At 36.5% G+C, this 18,567-nt stretch overlaps 1 protein-coding gene across 2 annotated transcripts; it reads right to left on the bottom strand.

The window, feature by feature from the left end:
- Positions 1-372: 372 nt before the first annotated feature.
- On the bottom strand, positions 373-7,072 carry LOC112149602 (matrix metalloproteinase-20). Of its 2 annotated transcripts, XM_036214871.1 has the most exons (11): positions 6,544-7,072; positions 4,405-4,664; positions 4,177-4,325; positions 3,963-4,088; positions 3,809-3,847; positions 3,538-3,699; positions 3,345-3,459; positions 3,137-3,279; positions 2,894-3,050; positions 1,201-1,304; positions 373-1,111 (listed from the first exon to the last, which is right to left on the bottom strand). In XM_036214871.1, the coding sequence occupies exons 1-11, from the start codon at positions 6,655-6,657 to the stop codon at positions 1,011-1,013; spliced, it is 1,470 nt and encodes a 489-aa protein (XP_036070764.1). In that variant the 5' UTR covers positions 6,658-7,072; the 3' UTR covers positions 373-1,010. The 2 variants fall into 2 exon arrangements, with proteins under 2 accessions (XP_036070764.1, XP_024133175.2); XM_024277407.2 differs by lacking the exon at positions 3,809-3,847.
- Positions 7,073-18,567: the final 11,495 nt, after the last annotated feature.

The following is an 18,567-nucleotide window of genomic DNA, read 5'->3' as shown; positions in this document are numbered from 1 at the left end:
GTTCAAATTAAGATGTAATAATCAACAATGTCTTTCAATAAACATAACAATTTGTCAGTGACAAAGATTTGGAATATCCTGCTGCTCTGACCACAAGAAACAATTATTACACGAGCCTAATGGAAATGATTTGTGTGTGAAAATATGAGATATGTAGTAATAATAATAATAACATTCTGCTTGCATCACATGACATCTCTGGAAATAATGGCACAAATTAAAAAAATAAGTAACTCGACTGGTATGTGAGTGGTATAAATCTAGGTGGGTAGTTCTCTACGTTGTGGTACCTTTGACAAAATATGCAAGTACCAGATATCAAATGAAATATCATTTTATTCTTCCTTATTCTCCTGGATTTGCTTTTGTTTGTTTGTTTGTTTTGTTTTTTGGTAGTAAGTTAATTTAATTATTTGTTATTTTTTTTGTCTTCTATCCTAAAACCAAAGTTTTTAAGAGTGTGGAAAATTTGATGAATATTTCAGAAGCAGACTGAAGGAAAATGATTTGGACGATCAGAAATTTCCAAACACATTGCTCAGATAATGTCAGAAACTTTATAGAATGAAAGAAAACACAGATAGAAGTGTTAGAACAAAACAGTTCCATCCATTGCTACTTGTGGTTTGCTGGAGTAGCAGGGCTACATTTACAAAAGGTATTTAACCCTCTTCACAGTTCAACAGAGTCATGATTAAAAAAATAAAACTTTCCCCTCTCGGTTTTCCTGCACTCCATGTAGCTTTTGAATTTCATTCTTCTGAAGAGAGAGCTTTTTTCATTTATTGGAAACGCCAACTTTAAAACACAATGTTTAAGAAAAACATTCTTTAAAGAAAAAAAAAAACATGAAATAATTCTGACACAAAAACAGAAATTACACAAACAATTAGATAAGATACACTTTACATGTATTCAATCAAAGTTGCTCAGATAATTAGCAGCTCAAAGATATACTCATAATGTTCACTGTTAGTTCACAACCATAACTATAATGGGATTTTAGAAAGTCAACATCCCAGCCAGGAGTTTCCCGCAATAATTTTCACCACCCGTTTCTGTTTGAAGTCGTATTGGTAGGATTTTGGCCCACTCAGGAGAAAGATGCTACCTGAGACAGGAAAATGACAAATATTTCAATTGGTTTATGTTAATATTTACTGTTCAAGTTTACTTTCATTTTTTATTTGTATTTCTTACCTTGCATCTTAAAAGCGGCATCCACTCGTCTTGAAGCTCCACGCCAGTTTGTCTGGATGAGTCTGGGGTACCCATGATCCATCTGCCGCTTGACCTCATCGTATCTGTTTTTGGATCAAAGGTCAGGAAATGTCGGCCTTTTTGAAAAGTGCAGCAATAACAGCTTTTTCCACATACTTTTCTTTTTTTTTTTTTTTTTTATCAAATCCCAAATAACCTTCAAAAATATAATTGAAGAACATTGTTGCTTAAGTCCAGGCTCAACTTAAAAGCTTAAAAATAAGACACACACTTGCCAATGTCAGGGTTATTTTATGCAAAATACTTTGATGTTAAACACAAGTATACCTGTATGCTTTATTGCAGAAATGTATGTATTTAAATACTGTGTGTCAGGGATGTCAAACTCAATTGCACAGGGGGCCAAAATCCAAAACACACCTTAGGTCGCTGGCCGAACAGGATAAACATTGATTGAACACTCTAAAATTACATTTTTAAACTTTAAAACCGTAACTGTTTAACATAACTATGAAAAAAGACAGGCAATAATATTTTCCTAGAATAAATCAACATAAACCTTAAATAACTTTAAATTTTTTACTCTCCATAAAAATATATTTTGTTATAAATACAAGTTAGAAACAAGCGCAAGACAACGTCAGGCCATTAATAACAATAAAATGAAATGATCTGGAGGGCCAGATGTACCATATTTTCTGGATTGAAAGTTGCAGTTTTTTTAGTGTTTGGTCAGAGTTGCGACTTATACTCAGGAGCAACTTATATTATTATTTTTTTAGGACATAAATTGGCTCATATTTGTTATTTTCCCTGTAAACACCGGTTGTCCTTTTGCAGTTGTTTCCTCTAATAACCACTAGAGGGAGCTGCATCTGAGTATAAGTATTTGCTAATGACAGCGACAGAAGAAATGTTGTCCAAAACAAACATGGAAGAGAATCTGATTGTTTTCCTCTTAAACTTTGATATTTTTCTTATACAAATCAAAAGATTAGTATTGTTGTATTTTATTTATTTATTTATTTTATTTTATTTTATTTTAGCTACACTTGGCTTGGCGGATTTGTTCTGAAACGTCGACTCTTCTCACAAAAATGCGACTTATACTCCAGAGTGACTTATATATGGTTTTCTTCTTCTTGGTTAGATATTTTTGGCTCTTGCAACTCATACTCCAGTGCGACTTGTACTACCGTAATTACCCGGAGGGCCAGATCCGGCCCCTGAGCCTTGACTTTGTTTTCAATCATATCAATATCTCTTTTTTATATAAATGTAAATATCCAAAAATGCAAAAGGGGCAGATAAACAGGCTTTCTTCTTTTGTTCTCTTTTATTTCCCCATTTTTTAAATTTTTCCTAAATGTTTTGTTTTTGTTGTTTTGTGGAAATGAAAAGACATAAGGTGCTAAATTGTAGAACAAATAAAAATAGTAGCTATATAACAATTTAAAAATAATTAAACTGTCTCAAATGAAACTAAATAAATCCATATTTATATTGTTTTTTAAACAGTTTAAAATAAAGGAGGATTGGCCCCTTGAGGTGAAAAATACAATTCTTCAGATGTTTTTCTATGAATATGAACTTTGTAGCCAAACATCTCAATTACTTGCAGTCACGAATTCACACTTGTACATGTATAAAGTTGTACTGCTTCAACTGTTACCTGTAATAAAAAGATCCGGTAAAGAACACGGTTTTTCCATGTTCGCTGATGTGCACGGCCGCATCAATGTGCGTGACTCTAGAGGGGAATCCAAAATCCTGGATAGAGCCAACATGGCTTCTTGACTTCAGTTTCTTAACCACCCAGTACTTTTGACCTAACAAAAAATGCATAATGTCACACACAAAGCAGAATCAAAGATCTCAAATCAATAAGGTCTGACTGACACTTTGTATACTCTACCAGTGAATATGAACGCCTCTCCTTTAGAAGGAATGTCGTACGCAGCATCGATATGATCGTTTATTCCAGGTAAATACGTCCGGATGTGGCCTTCTGTCAGCTGATTCCAATAAGAGCCATCTGTTGTTCTCATCCACAGGTGCCTTCAAAAGAAAAAGAAGCTAGAAAACTCATCTTGGATGGCGTTGTGGATTATAGAACAGAATACCTGTTTTTAAACAGAACTATAGAGTTGTCAATCACGGCTGCAGCATCAAATGTAAAGTCTGGATCACACTTTTGTGCTGCAGTTGGCTGAGTTTCCACTTTTTTGTTGGGTTTTCCTAAAAAAAAAAAAAAAAGAATTTAATATATAATGAGTTTTTCACCTTCCCTTTTTGGAATGTAGCGTTTACAACTACCATAGAGCATTTGAATCCCAAGCATGTCATCTTTAGCCAGGGTGTGCTGGCTGCTGCTGTGGTGCCGGTAGTTGGGGTACATGATGGCGGCCCGGTCTTTTGAGTGAGTCAAACCCAGCGAGTGGCCAAGCTCATGAGCTGCAACAGCAAACAAGCTGTAACCTGAAAGACAATCAGACGCCATCAAACCACAAAAGATCTGAAAAAAAAAAATGTTTTATTAATGTGGAAACTTCGTGTAGAGCGTAGCCTCAACAGCGGCTAACAGTACCAGGTAGTGTCATGGTACACTGAAAAACCAGGGATGGAGCTACAGGGAGGTAAAAAAAAAAAAAAAAAAACTTTGCACCTCCAATGTTCAGAATTTCATAAAGTATTTTCAAATTCTTGGTTGGTTTCTGCTCAAGACTAACTAAAAATCGGACCTTGGTTTCCTGCCGTCCACGTCTCATCTTCATCAAAGTGCACATCTCCACCCATCCCCTCTCCGGGCTGGAAGGCGTGAGCCAGCACACCTCGAGGTCCGTCGAACGGAAAGAAATCTCCATGAGCTGCAGCACCAGAAAGAGAGGATTTGAAACACTGTAAACACATTTGTCATCAGATTTGATTAAAGAACAGAAACGTGTCTGAATTTACTTTTTCGGGCAAAGGTGAGGACAATATCAGCGCTGCCACTGGTGACCTGTGTGAACCTGAGTGGAGCTGCGTCACTCCACATTTTCAGGGCTGAGTGGAAAGCTTTCTCCACATCCTCTCTGCTCATGTCCGGAGTGTATTTGGCAATCCTGCATTCCAGAGAAACCAACAAACACAAGTGATACATCATTTATGTGGAGATCTCTCTGTGACTTCATATCAGCTCACATGTATGTGATGTTGTGATTCTTCCACTTTGGCTTGAAGGGGTAAAAACTGAAGTTCTCCACGTCTGGAACTCCACAGCGGGGCAGCTTCATCACGCACAGAGTGGAGGAGTCCAGGATGCCAGTCTCTCTGAGACCAAAGAAGTTTTGCATTTCTCTGATCTTGTCCTCCATGGCTGCAGCAGAACTCCTCCTCCTCCTCACTAGAAAGCCGTCCTCTCTGTCTGTTTGCTGCAGGCTGTAGAATTTCCTCAGGTAGTTCTGTTAAAACACATTGTAAACCATACTTATTGCATTTGCTGCCATACTTTTAAGATTAGAAATCAAATGTGAATATTCATTTTTTGAATATTTTGAATAAAACATGTTTTTTTTCATGACAACTTAATTATCATATAATTGTTTCAATTTTAAATTCATTGCTTATATTAATTACTAATTATGCAATGAATGCACTGTCAGCTAAATATTTTGGTCTTTTATTTAATAAAAATTGTTGACATGTTTGTTGTAGCTAAGATATTTGTCAAATAAAGACATGAATAGAATATGATTCTTTTAATTAATCAATTAATTCATGCTTTTTAATTTCTAAAATTGCAGGTAAATGTAAAACACGGACCAAAACACTCAACTAAAGACAGAGCTTAAACTGTTATTTGACTGAAAGTAATAAATCAAGTTTTTAGTGCAGGGCTGCTCATTCCTGGAGATCTACCACACCACCAGTTTTCCAGCTCTCCTCGCACTGATTGCTGCTGATTACCTGGACCAGGTGTCTTTATTCAATCAGAATGTGGAGACCTCTGATGCTGCTAATCAACAGCTAGCAGGGCTTGGAGATCTGGAAAACTGGTAGATCTCAAGGACCAGGAATGAGCAATCCCTGTTTTAGAGGCTCCAGAAATGTGAATATTTCCAACAACAGAACATCAGTTTGGTCAAGACACCTGTAACCCAAAGGTTTATAGGAAGAGCGAGTATTACAAAAAAATACAGTAAAAGATTGTATTAAATAAATAAAATTGTCTGACTCTTCTTGAATAACTAAATACTGCCCTCTAGTGGTAATAATGCAGCATTCACTGTAGTTTTACAGGATATCTTCAATAAGTCAAATTTTTAAACAATTGTTGTTGATAAACAAATGCATTTGTTAAAGGGCAACTTGTTTGGTATGCCTTTACTATAGAACAAGGCTGTTATTGGCATGACACAATATTTAACATGTAGACAATAGAATCAGAGTGAAATTGAAAAAAAAATGTTGCTTTTTGGGTAATGTTAAAGTCCCCTTATGACAATTTAATAAAAAAAAACGTTCCCAGTAATGTTTTTATTATGATTATGAAGTGTTTAAACTAAAATCCCACAACATAAATGTCTTAAAAAGCCATTTTCCTTGTTGACCTGAAACCTCGGTTCTAAAATCTCCCCTGAGGGGGCGTGGCTTTTGGAGCTGACCCCCTGACCAAAATATCCCCCACAGGAAACCCTGATGCTAAATTCATGATACAAAGAAAGTAAAAAAAAAATAGACACGTGAAGTGTATTTAAATATATAAAAGTTAAAGTAAATAAAAAAATAATTTTATTTATAATGTATAATGTTTTTTTTATACAATAAATAAGATAACATTGTCTATGTTATAAAAGTGGATTTAGAGCCTTTTTATAATATCTACAGTCACGTGAATTTGAAGCATTTTCTTTAAAAGATAATGTGGAGATACATTTTCTAATAAACATCTTTCTGCACTGATCTGACATGAGATTGAAGCAATCAAATCATTGTTAAGGGGGATTTTTTGGCAAAAAAAAAACACCTTAACAATGTGTTTTACACTATACACATCAATACAGTCAAGACCAAATAGTTTATAAAACTAGGATAATATGTGTCCCTCCATTAGACTAAGTAGTGATAGTAAAAAATGAATTTCAAAATAAATACAAATTTACAGCTATTTATAAGCTATTTATTTCAATAGTCAACAAACATTTGATTACAGTAAAGACTACACAGAAAAATACAAACTATTGCATCTCAGCTTTTGGACTCCAAAGACAGGGAAAATAAGGCTAAATGAATATGTTTTTTTTTTCTTTTATTTTGGAAATTCTACAAGGATTCACAAACCTCAGCCAGCTCCACATCCTCAGGCTCAAGTTGTTGATTCCCCTCAAACGGTCGAGTCCAGGAGACTTTGACAAACATCAGAGAGCTCAGGACAGGTATCCACAACAGCCCCATGGTTCAAATGTTCCCCTCACAAGACTTCGGCTTTATGGGAAGGCGCTTCTGTCGGTCTGATCACGTGAATCTAAATTTCAGGTAGTTTACAGCAGATTGCAGGCGTCCTGATTTTAAGAGGGTTTTGTGGTTTGACGCCCTGTAAAATATTTATTCTTGTCTGGGATTTCTGTCTGCATCAGTTAGGATGTTTGCATGGCATGTTGCACAGTATAGAATTTAGCACAGCAAGGTGGAAAAAATCACTAAGTGGACAAGTTCAAGCTTGCAAGAGTTTGTGTGCAAAAGTTTTTGCCTGAAAGAGAAAAAGATTAATATCTTGGGAAAATATTTAGGCCGCTCTGCTAAACGCTGCTCTACTTTTTCCTTTATCTATGATCAACACATGTTGTTTTGTACAGTTTTTGCAGTAACATTTCAATAACTTTTTCCGCCTAAAATGAACAGGAATGTTGTTTTTTTCCATCTGTTTTTTTTTATATATTTACATGAGATTTAGAAGTAAAGGCAAGAATATGCTGTTTCATTCCAAAAACATGCGTGAGGGTGTAGTTGTGATGTATCCATGTGGCCACACAAAGAGGAAGGAGAGAAAAAAACAGAAAACTAGGATCTTTAAAAAGAAGTTTTTCGCTTTTTAGATGGTGGCATCTGCTGATGATTGCAATATGCATTTTGTGTAAAATTACAGTGTGTGGTAAATTATATGGTTTAGAAAATATATGGCATCTCCATAGGCTGTAAAAACTGAGGGAAAGAAACTAAATATACATGTCTGTACTACCAATGATTTTGCAATTTGCAAAAAACCCCAAAGCTATAGACTGTTCTTTGGTGGCACAAGTGCATAAGAAATGAACATAACTTCAGAGATTTTGAACAGCTACTCGTGCTTGATCTCCATCTTTAGAGAAAGTGATGGAAAATCTTTGATGATGTACTTTGGGGAATTTTTTTCTATGTATCTGAAAAGAATATATATATTTGTTCACATATATCTGACAGAACTGTGAAGCCAATTGGAATCTTTGTTGGTCCAAGTACCCAGATGCTGCTCCTTACCTTTCACCTCTAGCTTCCCCATCAGCAGTGATGGCCTCATGGTGTTGAAAGCAGAGCAGGAATCCTAAGAGGTAACCGTCACAGACAGTTTCACCACCTACCAGAGTGTATGAAAAAGCCTGCAAATAAATAACATAAAAAAGTTCATACAGGATCTTAGGTGAAGCTATATTGCCTTTTTTCTCAAACAAAATGGCCATAATTTGGTTAAAAACAATCAACAATTTGATGTCTTTACTCAGTCATTGTTTAATGTGTTTCAAAAAACATAAAAAAAAATAATTATTTGAAGTCCCACTCCAATCATCTTTTGACATATTTAAGTTCCCAGTGGTGTTTTTCATGATTATGATGTTTTAAGGCCAAAAACGTGTTGTTTTTAAGGACATAGTTTCTGTAGAGCGACAGCAGTTGATCAGGATTTCACCTCTGACCTGTGGGTGGAGGTAAGCCATGTGCTCATTTCCCATCATCCCATTGTTGACTCTCTCCTGCTAGCTTACAGCCCCTCACCATCCCAACGTTACATTAGTGGTGCATCAAAAATGGCGAGCGATATCAGTACAGTTTTGATTCCAACACATTCTCATCCCCAACTTGACACATTTTGACGTTTGAAGCTGCCTGTGTCCCTCCACTTGTTGCCAGATGGTTTTGTGCACTTTGTCGAGTGCTACGAGCCTTCCCGCCTCTTTGAGTTACAACTCAACCATAGAATAAGTATAACAAAAGGAAAAGAAATAAAAGACATTCTTATAGATCATCCTGCTTCTGCGTCCTCACCCGGTTCGTGACAGTTTTGGGTGTCCCCATCTCGATGATTTTTGACGGGCTGGCTGTTCATAAAATCATGGATCAATTTGCCTGCAAGTGGATGAATCAGAAGAGAACGGAGCAGAGAGTCTGTGGCCTGATGATATTAGTTTGTATGTAACAACTACAAACTTTTTCAAACTGCTTTTTTTTCTTTGTCTGTTCGGGATTCACAACAATTTGAACAAATGAATACACAGTTTAAATCTTTGTCTTTATATATATGTCCTCCACTGGGAGAAGAATGTTACAAGAACATGTGGGTCTTAAAACTTACTGAAAATGACATAACCTGTTGGGAAAAAAAGGAAAAAATTAAAACATGGTTCATTAAAAAACATTTTCTTCTCCTACAGCCACTTTGAATCTCAGCTTGAGGATCATGCAGCACCGATCTGTAAGTGATCTGTCGCGGCAACAAGGTAAGGCTTTATGCTTGAGGTAAGGCTTTATGCTTGCACTTCTGTGAAAAGAGAGAGAAACAGAAAGTGGTATTGTTTGCATTTTAACATTTTCAAAGGATAAAGATTGTGTTTCTAAAATTAAAATAATGATTTTTGATTTTCTTTCAGCTTTTTGTAGAAGAACATTTCCAGCACACACATTGGGTTTTGGCTAAAAATGGTATAATCACAATTAAAAGACAACAGGGAACGATTGGAAAATAGATCAAGAGATGATCAGAGTGGGACTTTAAGTGCATGTTGACAAACATAAACCAATAAAACTGCTTTCTTTGACACGAATGGTATATGCACAACTAATTAAATTGAATTCTTTGGACTAAGATGGTCAGAACTTGGAGTGAGACCTAAAACGCACGAGATCAGGGTAGAAACCTCAGCATTTAATGATTTAAAAATGGCAAAAACCATAAACTGATGGAGCAAAAAAAAATGGTGAAAGGTTATGGTTTCTATCTATCTATCTATCTATCTATCTATCTATCTATCTATCTATCTATCTATCTATCTATCTATCTATCTATCTATCTATCATTTGTCACAAGAAAAAAATGTGCATCAGTCATTTAAAACAAAAAAAGCACAAGTGCACAAACATAATCAATATAAATACATTTTAGCCAGAAATACAAAAGGGGTTTATACAAATAAACCCCCTGTGTGTCAGAAGATTCATAACTCCTATTCTAACAGTAAAATGTGAGGACTGCATCTCTTACAGTTTTTCTCAGTGGCTTTGGTGCGTTTCTCAGAACACTATTAACATTTGCACAGCAGTTAGTGCATTTCTCAAAACAATTAGTGCAAACTGCAAAACCTAGTGGATAGCCTGCAAAAGCACGTCACATGCTCATAATTGATTATCCATCCCTCAAAAGCGAGTATTCATGTCAATGGAACTGTCAGTGCCATCAAAATGAAAAGTCTTGACACCATCTTTATGAACAAGATAGTCAAATGGTTTTGTCATGTTTTCACTATGACAGTTTATAATTTCAGAGTTTTCCATTGCAACAATATTTGGTGACACCTGAAAATGCTCAAGACAGCACTATGGCCTACTTGTACAGCCATCTGAAATGTGCAGTAAAGTCACTGTAGATGTTAAACATGAAATCACCCTTTTGGTAGAGCTGTGAACAATATACAGCACATGTAACAGTACAGTAAATCATTCTGGCACATCCAGACGTTCCTGTCTGTCTGGACACACATTTTCATCTACATCACAACGGATGTTATCCCTCCCAATGCAGCGGGGAAAGTATCTCCTGGAGTGGCGAATCCATCCTCTGCAGGACTCTGCTGTGATGTCGTCACATGCTGCATCCATGGCTGCTAGCAGGGACATTTGCTCATGTGGATGCCGGTCATAAACCTTTCACCTCCAGGTACAGAATTTGCTTGACAGATGGCTAATATTTGACATTTGATAACTAGTTCAACGATTTTGTGTGTAATGACTCAAGCAATGAAGGTAAGACTATTAGTTTTATTGAGAACGACTATTCAGCATCCATGAGTATAATTCATTTTGATTGACATGACATAAGCAAATGGAAATGTCGAAAAACAGCAGAGAAATGTATATAAGCAACTGATTTATGTCCAAAATCATTTGCAGATTGTTCAGAGAGAGGGGAAATTGTTACTATGATGTGCACGGATGACTGAGTGTGGTGGAGGTTGAACTAATAGTTTTGAGAATTTCAATTCTGATCTGAGAAACGCACCAAAGCGACTGAGAAAAACTGTATCTATTTACTCAGCCGTTAGAGAGAAGAATTTAAAGACAAAAAAAAACACAATTATTTTGTTTTTAGCAGCTGAATTATGCACTTTCTATTTATCTTGATGTATTATTCATTTATTTACTTGTTGTTGTTTTTTTTTATTTTATCACCGCAAATTATTCTTTCATTATTGTTGCTCAATCTAAAGATTACTTTTTAAATGCCATTGTTCCAGTGACAATAACAATAAAGAACTGTGTTTGAAGAAATTGCTTTTTTTTTTTTTTTTAGTGGAATTTTAAGGAAATAAAAGTGCTGGAAAAAAACAAGTTCATTGTAAGATTGTTTTTTCTTTATTTGTTCTTTCTCATCTATTTTGCACATTCACACAGACAAAAACATCCAACATGGAGCAAATGCTGAGCTGCTGTCTCCATGTTGTCAAAAACATGTCAGCTTTCAAAACTCCTCATGCACAAGAACCTTTTTATGTGAGATCAGTGACGAATAATTGATCTTCTCTAAATCTTCCTTAAAAGGTAGAGTTGAGAAATGAAAGCTGCATTTTTTTTTTATTAATTTCTTTTACTTTTAACTAATCATTAGGAACAACATAACTGGAGGAGAAGATGGACAGGTTCAAGAGAGTTATGAGGATCCAAAACTGCTTTTTCTTAAATGAAAGTACACGTCACGATAATTAACATGTTTTATTGTGGAAAATATCAGTTTGGTCCTCAGTTTAATTCAGATTAATCAGTAAAAAGACACATGATTCCACCTTAAGAGCTCATATCCAGAATTCCTGTTCTCCTTTTAACCTTTAAGTGTGTTTTTCTTCATATTGAGGTCTTTGGAAGACAAAGACCTCAGCAGTCACTGTGGTTTCCTTCTACACTGCAGCTGCATTTACGTTGACTCAGCGGTTCAGCCAAAAAAATCCCGACATGTCCTGTTTGACAAAACTGGGAAAGATGTTTTGTGCAGTTTTTTTTTCTTTTCTGATTTACTTACATCCATGTGAGACAAGTTAAATCTTTAGTGGTGAACTGAAGCTCAGTCACTCCTTCCTCTGCTTAAAAACAGTTTGATTTATTCATTTAATATGAGATCAAATTATCAAAGTATCAGTCTTGTTATCAGGTCATGGTAAAAAGATGTAACTTTGCACAACATATTCATAAGGTGATTAAAAGGAAAATGCTCTCCTTTACATATAAAAAAGATTATTTGAATAACCTCCTGATAGAGTAATGTTGATTTGAAACACCCATTCCCAAAATATTAACTTCTAAATATGGAACACAGGATTACAATTAAACATGGTGGTTGGAAAACATGATTACAAAAAATGTAAACGTTCAACCAAATTTATTAGATGCTATTTGGAAAATTGCAAAAAGGGGGAAAAAAAGTAGATTTCACACAGATATGTCCAAAAATCCAAATGTTGCAGACTCTACTCTTCTTCAAGTTTTTTTAGAACAGCTGAATCTCAATAATTTCAAATGTGAGGGAGGTGTTCAGTCAATTTCTGAAAGCTCTGACGGTCTTTCTGGAAACTCCAGGAACCACAAGTAGACCTGCAGTTTCAGCACAACTGAGCTCCTTTTCAGAAGTTTAGAGGTCTGAGGTCTTCATGGTATGAAACATTATTTAAAATCTGCATATGGGTTGAATGTCTTTCATAGCATATTTTAAATTCAAATTCTGGATTTTACTGTAGCCAAACCAACCCAAAAGAATGTCAAATGTGTTTTTATTTTGCATTAAATATTTTATGCATTCAAAAGTAAGATAAATGGTGAGACTTTTAGTCATGTCTGAGTTAAAGGCCTCGTGTGGTGAAAATCGTGATTTTTCTTAAACTGCAATGAAACATTAGTATTTATGTCACAAATGAACCCCCGTATAATTATTTTGTCACCCGCGGCCCTGTGCACTCTCTTCAAGCGTTCAAAGATAGCGCGGTCACTCAGATTTTGGGCAGTCACCGATAAGTAGGTCATAGGTCGTGTGACGTCAGTACAGGAACATACATCTAGATCCGCTAGTTTTGTGATGACTTTCTGGGCATGGAATTACTTAACATAATAGAATTTGGACTGCCGTGGATTTGGGGATTTGAACGGGATAATGGTGAATAGGAGTGTGGTATTTGGGTGCAGTAATGTGCCGAAGAAGGGGGTCTCCCTTCATGAATTTCCCGTTTCAATAAAGGAGAGGGGCGCTCCCCGGTCAGGGGAAGCTTTGAGCCCTCCCCGGCCCTCCGGAGGAGGAACGTGGGGGGTGTACGGGCACCTGGCGGGCGCGCGCCGGACGGCCAGGGTGAGGCCGCCGCGCCGCGCTGAGGGGGGCTTGCGGTTCCGAGGCCCCGGGCCGGGCATGGGGGGCGCCTTGGGTTCGCCAGACGGTCCTCCAGCGCCGGCAGCCGAGCCCGCACGAAGGGTTTTTACTCCCTCCCGGGGCCGTGAGGCCGGCGGGGGTGGCCTCCGCACGGGGCGCAGGAGGACCCCGACGGCCGTCTGGAAAGAGGACCCGCGCGGGGGTTGGTTGCGCGCCGGCGAGGGAGGCCGAGAGGGCGGCGGGGGAGCGAGCCCACCCGTCGCTGCAGCAGCAGCAGACCCTCGTATGTTTTTATGTCTATATTTACCTATATTTGAGTAGTTATACTGTATTTGTCTATATGTTTATCTGAAATTGAATGTGTACTCAATAGAGAGGTAACAATACATTGTGGGTGAACTGGGTACTGTAGTAAAATTAGTCTTTGGTGGGGATGAAAGCTTATGAAGCCCTAACTTCATCACACTCCTTTTCAGACATGTTTTTTTTTTTTTTAATTATTATTATTTTGTCCTAGCTTTCCTTTTTAAGTATATGTTTTAAATAAAATATCATCATCAACAGTCTGTGCAGCCTGATAATCTCACCTAACTTTACCAAAAGTGGCAAAGTGGCCAAAACAGCTCTGTTGAATCTACTAATGTAGTCATATTATTAAAAGCATTTCTCTTTATAAGAAGTTAAATTACAGTGTGGGTGAATATTCCCTCTATTTACTGCCTTTTTGGCATCAAACAGTGCAAAATAAATTGTATAAAAAAACAGGAATAAAACAAGGATAACCCAATAAAGCTGAGTAAAAATATCGTTAATGCAAATATATATACTTAATTTTATGATTAATAGAATTATGAGGTAAACCTTCACATATGTTTTTGTTGAATTAAAAAATTAAGTGTATATGAAAATACTTGTTACCACCCCTCTCTGTACTGTAAACAATAATTCACATCGCTTCTGTCTGTGTAGCAAACATTAAAACACACGTATCTGTTTACTATACAAATGAAAAAATTACATACACAACATTTTACATAATACAAACTTATTTTATATAGTACATTTGTAACTTTACGTACACTAATTTAAAAAAAACAGATTTCTTTATATAATAAACATTTCTTTGTAGTATACATTAATACACCTGTGTCTGTTTAGGATGCATTACTACACATCTCTCTGTGTAGTATGTACTAATACACATGTGTCTGTGTAGTATACATTACTACACAGACACATGTGTAGTATACAGTAATACGCATCTCTCTGTGTGGTATGTACAAATGCACGTGTGTCTGTGTACTATACATAAATACTCATGTCTCTGTGTACTTTACATCAGTACACATGTCTCTATGTACTTAACATTACTACACATGTCTCTGTGTACTTTATGTTAATACACAGGTCTCTGTGTGGTATGAATTACTACACAACTCTCTGTGTAGTATGTACTAATACACATGTCTCTGTATACTTTACATCAGTACACATGTTTCTATGTACTTTAAATGACTACGCATGTCTCTGTGTAGTATGTACTAATACACGTGTCTGTATACTGTGCATTAATACTAATGTCTCTGTGTACTTTACATCAGTATACATGTCTCTATGTATTTTAAATTACTACACATGGCTCTTATGTTAATACACAAATGATACTGAAATATTTTTGATGAATATTTAATTCAATTTTCCTTCACATGTAACCTTTGATTAAACCTCTTGTGCTCATTAAAACTTGCCTTTGAATGTTTTCCCAGACACCTAACTGCCTGTGCTCATCAAAATACAGAGGGAGGACTTTAGGGAGTATTTGACGTAAAATACAGCCATGAAATGTCCTCCTTTCTCAGGAAGAGTAAGTCACAAATCCCACTAGGCCTCTGAGGTAATGGTCGACTTCACTAATATGGGCATGACATGTGATGTGCAGCATTGCCTGAAGATTGTTTGTGCAACCTAAAAAGATTCTTTCATCTCCTCATATTGTCAGAACTCTCTCTCTCTGTGAAAGAGACTTCTCTAAACACTCGCGTGCACCGTGTGTATTATTTTGATTTGTTATGTCCTAAGGTGTGTCTGTTCATCGGATTCAACAGTTTTCCACCACTACATGTTTCTGTGTAGTCTACATTACTATACATCTCTTTGTGTACTTTACATTACTACACATGTCTCTGTGTAGTACATATTAAAGCAAAAGTCAGATCAGAGCAAAAAGTTTTTTGCTGTGTATTAATATTTACTTCAGCAAAGTGGAAAGTTCAGTAAATCCACTTAATGGTTAAATTTTATTCTATTTAATTTCATCCTTAAATGGTCTATCTTGTGAGTTGTTTCAGGAAACTTTTATTTAAACTTTGACATACCTGGAGACTTGATAACCAATCTGCCTGTTTCTTCTTGTAAGTCCAGAAGTGTAATCCAGTTGAAGTAATATATAAAGCATTGATATTTTCATTTTTTACCTCATTGTTTCACTCCTAAAATGCTCATTTTATGGTGAAGATCTTTCACAAGTCGCCAACCAAGGACCTTTGATCACATCTGTGCATTTACTTAGCATTGAGACTCGACGCCCCAAATGCATGAATCACATTATGTATAAACACAGCTTTAGAAGCTCCTGCTGGTTTTCCAGCTGTTCATTACTTGGATCTAGTGTATTTTACCAATATGGAGCTTCAATGGTTGGCTGGTTGGAAAACATGTAGGACACTGGCCCTCGAGGCATGGATTTCTACTGGTCTAGACCATGTTGGGAGAGCCACAACTAAAATTTGGGCCAGGTCTTGTTTTCACCCCTAGCACAGATCCACAAAGGCTAGCGACAGGCTTTCTTAGGTCCTAAAACAATTAACTGCATGTTTTTTTTTTTTTTTTAGGAATTATACTCCAAATTGAACAAAAGCATGGAGGTGTCTGTGTGCAGATATTGAGTGTGTGTATTTTTGGGCTAATTAAATTTAATTCCCACAGAAATGTACCTCTGAGGTGTTTAAAACTGATGTCCTCACAAGTGGAGTTACAAACTGGTGTCCCCAAAGTGGACTTAATCAAGAATCAGTGTGTGTGTGTGTGGATATACTGTAAGTTTATGTTTGTTGGAGGCATTTTAAAATACCAGCAAATTCCCCCCCCTGCCCTCAATGTCCAACTTCCCCTCAGCATGAGTCAGGAGCAATCTGTCAGACAGCTGAAGAGCTGGTGTTCCTCTAAAAATATTTGTCTCCAGGATGTTGGATTTTTTGGTTTTTCAGTGTTGTTAAGAGTGAACACAATAAACACATCAGACATAATTGCATAGTATGAAAGTCTTTGCTTAACTAATCTAACACATCTAATGAGGCAGAACCCAAAGTATGTACTTGTGTGTAAGTATGTAAAGTATGCATTTTGAAAAAGCTCTTTTGGAGCCCAAGTGCCTCATATCCGTACTTCCGTTTATTCATACATGTGTATTCAAACATACTGTAGTCTGGGTATCTTGGCAAGACCCTTCACACTACTGCCTAACTGGGTCTCCCTGTGCCTTGAAAATACAGGGTTGTGTAAGGAAGGTAAAACTTTGTGTCAAACCACCTGTGCTGTGGCGACCCCTGATGGGATAAGCGAAAAGATGAATAACAACATTCTTAACCTTTTTTCAGAGCATCAGAGGACTTGGATTTCTTGTACCTTAGAAGTCAATGAAAAGGGAGTAAGCTTCTTCAGTCACACGATTAGAAGAAGTCACGGTATCACCAGAAGTTCCAGGTGACTTTGTTCTTGGCCTGTGAAAGTACCACCTCTGGCAGTCAGTAGTGATCCTATAGAACAAATGATTTGACAAAAACATAAGGGTACGAATATGAAACTCAATCAAAGACAGAGATCGTCACATTAGAAAAGGAATCATATCCCTTTGTCTCAGACAAGCCTTCCACTGGACATATAGTTGCTCAATGTCTGCACAAACATGTTGGGAAAACCTTTCTAGAACACTTAATAAAGTGAATATAAGTCAGTGTTCCCTCTCTATATCGCAATTCACCTCTTGGGGGTTTGCAGTTTCGCTGATTTTTTTTGTCAATCCAATCCTTTGTGCTTTTGTTTTAACAGCGCTCTGGGTTCTGCATTCTGATTGGCCGTTGACCTTGTCAATCAATCTCCTCCATGTTATAGCTCATAAACAGAATTCTCTCATTTATTACCTTATTAACAAATGAGAGAACACTATACGTTAAAACATTCTAAACATATTTTTTCATTGTTTATAATGGAAAGAAAAATAATTTTGTGATAGATTTATAGTTGGACACTGTCTAAATCACCTTTAAGGCAATTGCATCAATTTGTTAGCTTAATATTTTACATATTTCCATCTTTGCGTATTAGTCTGTGAAGTAAAAATAATTATGTTGTCATACATAAAGCGAATAACTATATGTTTGTTCCTTTACATAGAAGTTAACTTGTTTTTACTGTAGCTTTACCTGTTGTTTATGGGTGTTTACACTTCTTTCTTTACCTAAATTGAACACACAACGTCAATGTTTTCTTTATTGACTATATAAAACATTTCTAAACGAATCTGCTAGCTCTTTAGATCCTACCAAGAACATTGTGAACGCATAATGCTGTTTTCTCAATGACAAGCTTTCCTTGTCCGGTTCCTCTTTGGTCTTAAGAAAACCAGTGATTTACATCAGTTTAAAACTGAATTGATATTGAACTAGCAGACTCATTGTAATCATGAAAACCTAGTTTGGAGTTAAGTTCGTTAGTCAAATTTGGAAATGTTTTTTTATGTGAAGCACTTTGAGATACAATCGCTGGAAAGTGCTCTAAAGATTGACCTGATTTGATTAGTTTTCCCACTCAGACAGACAGGAAAGGAAATTAAGGAAAACTATGTATTGATATAGTATGTTATCAATTAAGAATATAATCATTTTCATTGCATTACTAATTCAAGTAAAATGTTATTGCCTCAGAAGCAAACAAGTTTTCTCCAAATAAAGCACAGTTCTGGTCCAGACACAAACAAATCAGATGCTCCACTAACAAACAATTTGCTTTTCTAACCCTAACCATAACCGTAATCCTAACCTTAACCAGGAACGACGTCATTTAGAAAAGAGCCGGAGGATTTCTGACCACGTGATCAAAACGAAACCTAAAAAGTCGTGTATATTGTACGCCGGCGCAACCTATTCTCTACCATTGCGTATCATATGCACGCAAAAACCGTGTTTGGCGTATATTATACACGGTATTTCAGAGTTCAAAGTCGTGGAATATGTACGCATTTTGCAAAGAGTGTGTTGCTTTTTCTTTACACGGTGGTTTTCTCAGGAAAATGGGGGTCCACTTGGCCGAAAGTTTGAAAGACAACTCCCTTTAAACCCTTTCCATAGGATTATGGGCTGAATTTCAGATTGATCCTATATGTTAAATAAACGTTAAGCATACCTTGATACAAAAAATATGTCATTCTTCCTGAG

The sequence above is a fragment of the Oryzias melastigma genome, linkage group LG13, assembly GCF_002922805.2.
Source record: "Oryzias melastigma strain HK-1 linkage group LG13, ASM292280v2, whole genome shotgun sequence".
Taxonomy (NCBI): Eukaryota; Metazoa; Chordata; class Actinopteri; order Beloniformes; family Adrianichthyidae; genus Oryzias; species Oryzias melastigma.
The sequence above is the reverse complement of the archived record's forward strand: the minus strand, read 5'-3'. Positions and strand labels throughout refer to the sequence as shown.

What these genes read in the sequence shown, in the direction of transcription:
- LOC112149602 (XM_036214871.1), bottom strand. Translation starts at nt 6,657, where the DNA reads ATGGGGCTGTTGTGGATACCTGTCCTGAGCTCTCTGATGTTTGTCAAA. An exon ending in AGGATGTGGAGCTGGCTGAG is followed by an intron (nt 4,665 to 6,543) that starts GTTTGTGAATCC and finishes GTGTTTTAACAG; the next exon opens with AACTACCTGAGGAAATTCTA. An exon ending in GTGGACGGCAGGAAACCAAG is followed by an intron (nt 3,848 to 3,962) that starts GTCCGATTTTTA and finishes ACCTCCCTGTAG; the next exon opens with CTCCATCCCTGGTTTTTCAG.